General features: G+C 47.9%; 1 protein-coding gene across 21 annotated transcripts in view; it reads left to right on the forward strand.

The window, feature by feature from the left end:
- Positions 1–11,825, forward strand: part of Nrap (nebulin related anchoring protein) — an 84,849-nt gene that overhangs the window by 67,841 nt on the left and 5,183 nt on the right. For 15 of the 21 annotated variants that reach the window (XM_027406940.2, XM_027406941.2, XM_035441763.1 and 12 more), the window contains 6 exons: positions 736–840; positions 1,153–1,260; positions 2,125–2,436; positions 7,974–8,078; positions 8,783–8,881; positions 10,052–10,156. In XM_027406940.2, coding sequence (XP_027262741.1) covers positions 736–840; positions 1,153–1,260; positions 2,125–2,436; positions 7,974–8,078; positions 8,783–8,881; positions 10,052–10,156 — 834 coding nt within the window. Of the gene's footprint in view, positions 1–735; positions 841–1,152; positions 1,261–2,124; positions 2,437–7,973; positions 8,079–8,782; positions 8,882–9,703; positions 9,836–10,051; positions 10,157–11,825 lie in introns of those variants that run through there. The other 6 variants (XM_027406933.2, XM_035441766.1, XM_035441765.1 and 3 more) reach the window with 4 other exon arrangements.

The following is an 11,825-nucleotide window of genomic DNA, read 5'->3' on the forward strand; positions in this document are numbered from 1 at the left end:
CTCTAGCGCTTTATCCTAACACTCAGCTGACTCTTTTGCACACAGAAATCTGAGAGATGCTGACCTGTGGTTCTACTTTTGGCAGAGGGTGGCAAACCAATATAATATAATGCTCATTTATGGAGGGCTTGTGGTTTCCCAAAGGCAGGTTTAGAGAGTATGGCATCTGTCTGGGTTCTTGAACCTTTGCCTCGTCTTAATCTCACTTACTCTTCACTCAATGTATTCACCCCAAAATTTACTGTCCCCAATTAAAACAATGAAGGGAACAGGTGCCCCTGCTTGCTGGCTCTCCTTCTTGCGAGGTTCTCATGTCCGCTGAGCAGACACAGATTGTCAGATCATCTTACTTTTCAAGATGCTCCCAACTCCAGCTTTCAGAAGTTGTGTGGCTATTTTTACTATTCCCCTCTGCATCCGACCTGAGCCTTCTGAAGCTGGAAGCGATTCCTGAGGATGAGGATGCCCCCGGAAGCCAGAGTTCACCATCAAGTTAAAAATTTTGCAGATGTGAGGGTTAACCCTCCTCAGGGTTAGCAGAACAAACGGCAGTTCCTGGCAGTTCCTGGCAGTTCCTGACACAGTCAGTCCTTCTATTTCACATGACTTCACCAAAAGCCCCCCCCCCAGACTGAAGCTTAGGAGGTGTCCCTCTGTCATGCCTTCCCAGGTGCACACGCAGGGCTCACACAACACTTGTCTGATCACTGTTTTTCACTTTTGATTGGGGTGCAGCGCCTCTATAAAGCAGCTGGCGAGGACGCGAGACACCGCTACACACCGACCCTTGGTCTCCCTGAGTTCATCCGAGCGAAAGCCAACGCAGACAACCTGAGCGAGGCAAGTCTTCCTCCCTGCAGAAGGTCAAGTGTGTTCCAAAGCCACCAGCGTTGTGTCATGCCGGTGATCCAATGCCCACTTTCCCACCATTTGCTGAAGCTTCTCAAAGGGCACCCATGTTGCACATACATGCATGCACAGAGCCTACCACAGGGCATGTGCTACTGAGGGTTTGCTCTGTGACACAGAAATCATTTGCTGTTCACAAATGGATTCTAGTACGTCATGCTACAGATGAAAGGGCATGAAGCCTTTGTTCATGGATTCATGTATTCTTTTTTAAAAAAAGATATACACGTGTTCCTGTTTTAGGCAAAATATAAGGAGTCTTGGCATAATCTTCGTGCTCAAGGCTGCAAGATGACGATAGATGCTCTCCCCTTCCAGGCTGCACGAGCCTCCGGGGACATAGCCAGTGACGTGAGTAGTCTGCTCTGACCTCCTGTCTTGCCTCCTCTCTGTTACTGTGATATAAAACAATGAGTGAGGCAGGTTTTTTCCCAAATTAAAGCAAATCTATAACTGTGTGAGACAGAATGTCACCTGCAGAATATGTTAGTTCTGAATGAGGTCCTTCAGCAAAAGGAGGGAGGGCCAAGCACAGTCTAAATCCATGCAGATGCCTCTAGCTGAAGGAGCAGGTCACGCAGGTATCACTGTGACATGCAGGCAGTGGTCACTTGAGAGCTGCCTGTCTGTAGCCCCACCCAGAACAAGGACGAGAAAGGAGATGGCAATCACCTCCCCCTTGGGTCTCTGTCACTTCCCGCCACAATCCACCAGCTGTGCTTCATATGTCCATAGCTTTGGGACATGAAGGTGACTTTCTCTTTCCCACAAACAAATCACAGGAAATGTAGACTTCAAACGAGCAGATCCTGCCTTTGGGGTTTAATGTTTTTCCAAGTATGAGTGGATAAAGTACAAGTTTCTTTTTTACCCCTTTTGATGAAATTGCTTTTGGCCACTGATGGATACACAAGGGAGAAGGATGCTGCTTGAGGTTCTGGGTATCTGATTTTAATCAGATAGAAAGAGAGGGATGATGTTCTCATCCTTCAGCCCCAAGGGAGGGAGGGAGGGAGGAAGGGAGGGAGGGAGGGAGGGAGGGAGGCAGGCATGCTTCGGGCCAAGTGCCCGTGGTAGCTCTTAGAGTCACCGCTACCTAGAACAAGAAGAGCCGGCCCCTCCCCAGGGCCTGTTACTCCAGTGGTTATGCACCACTGGGCTGTGGGTATGTGTTAGCTACATGCTGGCCCCTGACCGACTGGTTGTCCTTTCTAGTTTCTCTACAGGCACGACTTTGTGAAGGAGCGGGGACAACTCATTGGGGTCCGCAGTGTGAGTGATGACCCACGACTACGGCACTGCCAGCGGATGGGCCAGCTGCAGAGTGAGAATCGATACAAGAAGGAGGCAGCCAGCAGCCAAGCCCAGTGCCACCTGCCCATGGATATGGTGCACCTGGTCCATGCCAGGAAGGCCCAGGCCCTGGCCAGTGACCATGACTACCGGACACAGTACCATGAGTTCACTGCACTGCCTGAGGATCTAAAGATGGCCTGGGCCAAGAAAGCCCATGCCCTACAGAGTGAGGTAAGTTTCTACAGTGCTGGCTAGTCCTCCCTTCCTTCTGCTACACCTGATGTCCATCTTTGACCTTTTGAACCCTCTCCACCCCAAATGTGTCAATTGGCTTTTATTGAGCAGCTACTATACAGCCAGCACTTTTATGGCTTATCTTGTTTTCTGTCTCTCTTCACCTGAATTCCTGCTCTTGATTTTCTGGCCTCCCTTCGCATCCCATCTCCTGTCCTCTTCTCTCTTTCCCTCTCCTCTTTTTAAGTCTTCTCTCCTTCTGGGAGAGCACTGTTGTCAGCAAAAGAGTAAAAAAATATCTCCACCGCCTTGAGGGAGATTAATGGTGGTTGATATGGCAAATATCTTATATCTCAGATGGTGATAACTACAAGGGAGATAAATGGGACACAGAATTGTGGTGGAAGGTGTGAGAATGTGTGTGTGTGTGTGTGTGTGTGTGTGTGTGTGTGTGTGTGTGTGTGTGTGTGTCATTTATAACAGGGCATCCTTGTAATTCTCATTGGAAAGGTAGAATTTGAACAGGGGCCTAAAGGAAATGAAGAAGGAGGTAGAGAACTCTGCAAATAGAACAGAAAGTTCCAAGGCAGAACTTTGAGTGGGAACAGTCATGGCATGTTTGAGGGCGAACGGAAGCCATGAGTAAGAGCCATGGAGATGGCTCAGTGAACAAGGCACCCGGTACACAAGTGAGATGACCAGAGTTTGGACTCCCAGAACCCACATGAAAGCCAGATAAGTATGACAGTCATCTGCAATTACAGCACTTAGAAAGCAGAGACTGGGGTGCCCAGGTCAAGCCTGATAGCCAAAAGTCAGCAAACTTTGGGTTCAGTGAGAGACCCTGCGTCCATCAATACAGGGGTGGAGAATGATTGAAGAACATGCCTGATGCCAACTCCAAGTTTGTATATGCACATACACATATGCACCCCCACACTTGTGCCCACACACGTTCACATACATGTATGTACATGTATACACTATGAACACCATGCACACACACACACACACATACATGAAAAAAAGACATGGATGAATTAAGAGGTCTCAGGGAGTGGGACAAGACTGGGGATGGAAAGGGTGGGGATACGGCTAAGGCAATGCAGCCATGACTGACACTGACTGCCCCCTTTGCCCTGGCTGCAGCTCTGGGAGCAGCTGGGGGGGTAGGCTTGGTAAGGTGGGCTCAGATGCTGCCCTCTAAACTGTGACTCCCTTGAAGGATCTTAAAGCAGTAGAAATCTTGGGTCAACAGGTGTGGACCCCAAGGCTCTCAGAGGTGAGATCGTGCCCTAGTTAAGAACAAAGGCAAGGGAGCAGCTCCACTCCATGTCATGGAGGAAGGGTCTGGAGTCATAGTTCTGAGGTGTATAGCCTATTCCTCCACACTGGCCATGTGAGCTGGCGCAGGTCCCTCATCCTTGTAAAGTCTTGGACATGGTGACAATAGAAAAGCAGTCATCTGCAATGGGTATGTAGGACACACAGAGTGACAGGCACGGTGCCATCCAGCATCTCTCTGGGCCCTATGACAACAACCCTAAGGAGAAGCGATCCCCAGTTTAGACTGTAAGCTATGGGCCTGTTGGCAGTTGGCCTGTCATGTCATGTATTCATACCTTTGGGAGATCTTAGGCCAAACAATGACACTGTATTCTGAGCCCTGCAGAACACCTACCAGCAGCTCAGATCTCAGGTCTCTATGACTGAAGAAGAAAAGTATCTCCAAGCATTTCCAAACATCCCTGGGGGAGCCGAGTTAACTTGGGTTGAGAGTCCCATTTTTAGCTGAGAACTGGTCTGTGTGATATGCTTATCATAAAGCCTGGTCCACAGAATCCCAGAAGAAACAGCTGCCTCCGTAAGTCCCTACACCTAGTCCCCAGCCTTCAGAGCAGTGCCTGCTCTTAGTTCAATCAGCAGGGTATCATGCACACAAAATGGTTATTGACTATTATAATAATGATCTTATTAGTGAATAAGTCATCGTTATCTGTTGCTGAGCCAGAAATGGATGTTCACTCAACTCTGCCCTTAGCTGGCTTAGGTTACCCTGAGTAGTCACCTGATTTTCTGGACTCCATCCCAGGGTCAGCAAAGCACAAGGTTTGGTCTGGTCCATCATTTCAGATGTTTGAGTGTCATTGGAAATTTTCTTTTAACAAGAGGATAAACATAACTCTAATTTTTATTTTACCAAGGAAAGGAAAAAAGAAAAACCTAAATACCACCCAAAGGTATGATTTATGTTACTGCTATTTTTGAAAAGAAAGGAAAAAGTTTAACATTTAAAAGATATCAAGAACACAATCTCAAAAGGAGAATTGGTAGCCGGCAACTGTATATTAACATTTTAAAAACAGGATCTGATTTACAATTCTGAGACCTAAGCAATGATGGCTTCAGTTTCACATGACCACGACGTGATGCTCTGCGAACTGTTTTTGGCCTGTGGTCCGTTAGATGTAAGAAGTCTGAACCCCCAGCCGTATTTAACAGTGATAAAGCCCAGGGTGTCCAACTTTACTATAGTCATTATTAAAATGTCCGTCTTCCATGGCTAGATTATATAGAAAAGGGAACACATGCTCAGCGTGAATTCATCCGTCTCTGCTCTTTTAAAAATAATTGTGTGCGCACACATGCATGTGTGTGTGTACACTTTGTGAGCAAGTTTGCATCATATCCCCTGGAGTTGGAGTTGCAGGCAGTTGTGAGTTGGTTTGTATGGTTGCTGGGTGCTGGGAACTGCAGGAGCAGAAATAGCTCTGAACTTCAGGGCTCACCCCAGCCCCTCAGAAGGAGTTCATTAGTTTAGCTGCTTCTCCTGTATTTCCCTGCCTTGGTCAGGAAGAAAGCATTGGGTTGTATCCGAAGGTCTGAGAGACGCCCCTCACTTGGGCCAAACCCCAAGGCCATGATGGCTGATGCCATGCCAAGTTCTGCTTTCCTTTGAATGCCGCTTGAGATGTGCAGGCTGGCCTGGGGGCCTCCAGCATGAACGCATGGCAGTGACCTCCATAGCCTGTTTGGTCTTTTATGCATCTACTGTTCTCTGCTCCTGCATGATCTCATACCAGGGCCATAGGAGGTCTTAAAACATACTGTGTCCTACCCTTTTCAGGGCAACAACCTCAGGTTGACTCTTGAAGCATCCCAGGCCTCAGTTTCCCCATCAGAAACAACAATGATGATGATTAGAATGTACAGAACCCATACTTCCAGGGCCAGGTATTAGTATAAACAATTATAAGTGCAGATCCGAGGCCCTTATTATCATCTGCCTTGGGCCACAAGCTGGCGGAGAAATGATTTCCCCAAGCCCTGGAACTAGAACGAGATGGGGCAGGGCTTCTGAACTCCCGATCTCTGGTCCAATCCATAGGTGGCAAAATTATGGCCCAGTCACTCTAGTCTGTATTCTTGATGACTTCCAGTGTGGCTTGCCCAGAGCGCATCAGCCCACAGCTCTTCTCCAGCTCCAAAACATCATTTGATGACGAAAACTATTCTTTTTTGTGGTTGAGGACAAGAACCCCTCCTTTGCAAGCCAGAATGGCTGTGCGTTGAGGTAATGAGTCTAAACAGTCCTGCTTGGGTAGTAAGGGTATTACTTCTGGTCCATATGACGAACACACCCTTTCCTCCAGGTACTGCCTGGGTACCCACCCTTATTAGCACTTTGCAAGAGATTGCTCCAAAGTGGGGATGTCGGGAAAGTCTCACTCGTGAATTTTCAAGTGGCCTCTAGACCTTAGTTAGTATAAGGGAAAAACAGAATCTGCCATTTGGGTGAGTCAGACCCGGGGCGGGCAGTTTGAGAAGGTTTATTCTTAGACTTGTTCTCTGAAGCCGTCTTTGGATAGCTGACTCTCCTCGGCTCCTCTCCTCTCTCCCTCCTTTGATCATGAAGTCTGGGGCAGGTGTGTTGTTTTTTAGGGTCTGTGTGAATAGTCAAAGCTGGGCTGGGGAGATATCAATAGATGATGTGTTTATCAGAGTCAGAGGCACAGCCAGATCTTTGGGGACCTGCATCTTGTTTCCCGACTTACCTGTAATCGTACTGTTCAGCCCAACAAAAGACAAGTTGAAAGAGTGCTCCCCACCTGGTCTCTCTCATGAAAGGAGCAGGGCCTGACTGTGAAGAGGCCCTGTAGGATCATTCTCTCCAACTTAGAAATTTATCCAATTTTCTCTGCTCTTTATCAGAGTCGAAGGCAAAAGCCTCGCCGGTGTAGACTGAAAAGACACGGTATGAAAAGCAATCTTACTGACGTGGGGTTTTGAAACCTGCTCCTGAGCCCGAGTGATGCCTCCCTTCACCAGTCAGAAAGCAGTGTGGAATTGGCACAGGGGCATTAACCGGCAGACAGTAGATCAGAGACAGACCTGCTTTGAGGCCCGCTGTGAGGAGCGCTGTGGACCCTAAAATGAAAGGAAACTAAAAGGGCCGAGAGAGCCTGGCATCTAGAGCGATATTTTGCGTTACAGCAGGGCTTATATCTAAATTAGAGAAACGCCATCAACTTCATTTAGATCCAAATTTCAGATTTCCTTAGAGAGCCTTTTGCCACCTTTAAAAATACCCAATTTCCATAAAGAGCAGAAGAAAGGCCTTCGGGTGACGGTGTCATTGTAGGCGACATAGGCAGATCAAGGACCCCTAATAAGATTTGACAGTTTAGGGGCTCCAATCACAGCCGCTGTGGTAATGCTCCTATTTATTTTTTCCGGGAATGGTGCTGTTGGTCTAATCTTCTGAGCACCTAAAAATGAAGAAAGAGGCTAAGGCTTTGCCTGATTTTGCAATATAAGCAAACCACGACGAGTTACACCTGGGGGTAGGGGGTAAACTGAGTTGACGAAGGACTGAAAGACTTACTCATTGCTAGTCCATCATATTTAAATTTGTTTTAGTTTTTTAATTCCTCCTGCAGTTGACCACTGCCCCCTCCCCCTGTGGCCACTCTCTGAAGGACAGAAATCTAATGGCCTCTTGTCCCTGGGGACTGTTAGGTTTTCCACCAGGATTGTCTTGATCTTCAGATGTGGCACAGAGACTGATTTGCATGTTGGTAAAGTAGTTGGCTCTGAGTCACAGCAGCTTCAATCCAGGGCTCAAAACCCTTTGATCAGCTGAATGGTGTGTAGGTTGTTTTTGGTTGGCAGGTGCTGGATTGCTTCACCGTCAGAATGAACCCAAATAATCCTGGTTGATCCTTGGATTCGAGCACATAGCTCTTTCTTTAAATGCTTGTCCATGGATGTCATCGCCGTCAGCTTCAAGTCTTGCTAAGGGGGGGGGGGGTTCTTCTACCTTTGTTGTGCTCCATTACTTCATTCATGGAAAACGTGAGAACCCAAATTGTCTGGATTTAGAATCTTCCCCCAATGCAGTCACTGAACTGTTGGGAAGAAGTATGATTGCAAGGCATGATTTATTATTCTTATTACAAAACCAGGGCCTTGCTGAAATGCCCTCAGGGTACTGGGCACGGGTCTGACAGAACCTCTTGACTTTCTTCCTGCAGTTTCACTACAGGTCAGACTTGATGGGCATGAAGGGCACAGGATGGCTGGCTCTGAGATCTCCCCAGATTGAGAATGCAAAGAAGGCTGGAGAGCTCATCAGTGAGGTACTGTCAGCTCGACCCTCCCGAGTAACGGGCAGCGTGAGCATTTCCTTTGGAACAGAGAACCTGTTTACACAATAGAGATCATGCCAGGATAGACCCAAGGCTGATGGACACCCAGCATTATTTTTTTCTGGAGCTATTTGCTACCCAAACCTAAAACAATTATATTCCCTGCAACCAATTCACTGCTGAGGAGTTGAAGGATTTCAGCACGTTAGGAGACTCTTACTAGACACATGACAACCAGTTGTCAGCTGATGTGGCTCACTGTTTTCATTGACAGCTCAGGAATCTATATTTACCCACTGAGTCTGGTCCAGTGTGCAGAGTCATGTGATTTCGGGTATTAAAGGTTGCATAGGGCTAGCAATACCAACTGGTTGATGGCCTGGGAGCCTCTGTCCTAGAATCCCCTTGAGAGAGACACTGCCGTCTTTGGTTTTCTTACTAATAGAACTTGCTTGGAGGGGTCTAAGCAGGGCTCCATGGATGCCAGCACTTCCCTTTACAGTAAAGAATCCCTTCTTTAAGAAACTAAATGACTGTCACCAGGACCTTCCCAAGCTCTGACCGTCAGGTGTCTATCAAACAGAGTGGCTTGTCCTCTGAGATGCCATTGTCTTATATACGTTTGGTCCCGAGAAGCCGGCATTAAAGATGGAAGCAGTATTTAACCATGTATATGGGAATCTTTTCTTTTATAGACCAAGTACCGTAAAAAACCAGACAGTATCAAGTTCACCACGGTGGTAGACTCTCCAGACCTTGTTCACGCCAAGAACAGTTACATGCACTGTAATGAGGTGGGCTCCTCCACTAACCCTGGGCATGTAGTGAGGCTGCTGTGGCTTGGTGTTAGAAGCGGGTGCAAGCCATCTGGGTGATTGTGGGCCAGCTGCTAGTAGCTTCCCACCTCATTCTCTTTATTTGAAGGAGGAAGTGGGTGGTAGAGTCTTGAGGGCAACCATTCACTCACACAGTTGAGTGAATTTAAAGGGGGTTAAATAAGTAAAAGCAAAGGCTTTAAGCAAGTACCAGGAACAGTGAGTCCTCTATAAATGCCCTGTTATGGCTTGAGTTATCATCGTAGTATTACTGGTGACCTCTCACCAAACGTGAGATCAGATGTGGTGGATGCAATGGGATTAAAGGCTTGATAAAACCCTGGTAGGGGAAAAAAAAGAATGGTTATCATCAAAGCCTCCTCTACTTTTGTTGCCTGTATTTTAGGCCTGTTTCCTCTTCCAAGGGACGGGGGCTGCATGTGTTTTCTCTCCTGAATTGTCAAGGGTTTCCATTCTTCATGCAGGTATAGGACTGCCGCCTCCCTCCACAGCCCAAATGCTGTCCTAAACAGTTCCTGTTTTCAAAGCCAAAGTGGATTTGGGAACTGATGGGAATGGATTGTCTCCACCTATATAAATAGATGGGAGCCAAATGCTTCTTAAAGTTGCTGGCAAGGCTTAAATCACTGCTCTAAGAATGAAAACCAAGACAAAGCATCCATCTTAAAATTGTGTCTTTGTGCAATCTGGGTAAAATCATGAAAATCTTAAGGCTCTAAACACTAAGACATTTAACAAATTTTATAATAAAAAGGCCAATTTGTTTTTTTTTTTTACTAGTATTCATGTTGAACAATGCAGCCTCAAAGGCCTGGGAGTCATCTCTTGTTACCAGTGAACACACACGTTGGGTTGCAGAGGGTCTGAGACAGAGCCACCCATTTCAGGCAGAATAAAATACAAAGGCATGGCCAACCAGGGAGTTGGTTTATGGTCCATTTGGAACAGATCATGGTAAATATTTTAACAGTGTTCACCATCACATGACCCTGCCTCACCAGATACTTCTAGAAGGATTGTTTCTAACATGGAGGGCCAGGGGAGAGCATCAGCCACTTTTCTCTTGAGCTTTTACCAAGGACGATTGTGTCCAGGCCCTGCCTTGACCATTAGTCTGTCTCCCCGCAGCGCCTGTACAGGTCGGGGGATGCAGACTCCATGCATAGGTACACCCTGATCCCAGACCACCCGGATTTCGCCAGAGCAAGACTTAATGCGATGCACCTGAGTGATGTAAGTAGGGCTTGTGTGGTGTGTGTCTGCTTCTGTAACATTTCCGGGCCCCAAGTTGATTGTATTGATTATTCTTTTAAGTCCTAAGAAGGAGAGCATGAGAGTAACAGAAGCCAGGGCCCAGAGCAGGACAAACTGCTTGTGTGACTCCTGAGCACTTCCCTCACTGGGCCTCAGTTTCCTTACCTGTAAAACTGGAAGAAATGGAGCAGAGCTAAATGGAAGTCTCTTGTAGCTTTAGCATTCTGATTCTAGGCTGGGCTTTGAAGACCCTGGTCATTTGCCTGGTAATGGCCAGGACCATAGTACCCAGGCTCTGGTAGGTGTAGACAAACCTGTTCCCTTGATTTCTTGGACCTCTTTCTTTAGCCGTTCAGGGAAGTAGGACTGTGGAGATGGAATGACACCATCTCACTCTGCAGTTTGAAAAGACGTTCTCAATGCAGCTGCTTCCTTTGTGCATGGAACCGTGCCTGCCAGCGCTGCAGCTTCCCCTGGACATATGCCCTTTGCGTACATAACCAAGACACTGTTTCCTAAACTCGGGCTTGTTGTTGGCAGGGGTTGGAGGTCCCTGGTTGTAATAGAATAGGCAGCCTCTCAGCCAGCAGTGCTGTGATCCCCAGCTAACAGGTAGAGAAGCTGTGCAATCAAAAGGCACCGTCGGATTGGAATAACACAGGCTGAGTGTGTCAGCCCGGGGCAGCAAGCGGCCTCCTAGAGTCCAGCCATTCTTCCTTCCCTGGCCTGGCCATTGTGTCCTGGGGCTGTGTGTGGATCGACAGCTGCTGCTGTTCACCCCAGAGGTGTCTGCCTCACAGGGGTTGGACAGAGGCGCCTTCTAGTTAGCCTGTGTATTAGTTTGTTGCTGTTGTAAAGCCCTGTGGGATCCCACACAGTGAATGCTCTCGAGCTTTGTAAATATGAGTTATTGCAAGCATTTGATGCTTTTGAGGGATGAGCGAGGGATAATTTTAGAACAGCAGCTCTGGTGGGCTGGCCTCCATCTGGGGAAGCTGGACCGCCCCCTCTACAGAGTTGGCACAGAAGGCCCAGCTCATTAATTCCCAAGGATGGGGAGGCCAGGTCTCCACTGGAGTAACTCTCCGAGGACCGCAGCCCAGACACAGGGATGAAACTGTTAGGTCATGGGGGTCCCAGCTTAAGGGGGTCAGCCACCCCAGGCTGGTAAGGGCAGTGTGGCCCACTCTCAAGGTGAGGGACCTTCTGCGGAGCCCTAGGGCTGGAATTAAACCCCCGGGGCTCAGGGGGTATTGGAGAACTCGTGAACTTCATTTGAAAGAGCACTTCTTCAGGGGCGTGTGGGATGGCACAATTGGATCAAGTGCTCTATGAGGAGGACGTGGCGGCAGAGTGACCTTCCTGAGCAAAGAAAGCCACTGAGATGTGCAAGGCAGCCGAAATAACTCAAAATGAAATGACTCTAATGCGTGAGGACGAGGACAAAACTGTGATCAAGAAGAGGGATGCCCAGGGTTCCGAATCAAAGCGCCTGCAGAATCTAAAGAATGCAAGAAGCAAAGCGGAGACCTCAGTAGCATGGAAAACACGGGAGGAAGCCTCCGCAGTGAGCAAGCAGTGTGCGAGGCACCAGGAGAAAGAGCTGTCATGCTGGGAACAACCCCAGTTCAGGCCACTGTCTCTACAG

This window comes from Cricetulus griseus, chromosome 3 (assembly GCF_003668045.3).
Source record: "Cricetulus griseus strain 17A/GY chromosome 3, alternate assembly CriGri-PICRH-1.0, whole genome shotgun sequence".
NCBI lineage: Eukaryota > Metazoa > Chordata > Mammalia > Rodentia > Cricetidae > Cricetulus > Cricetulus griseus.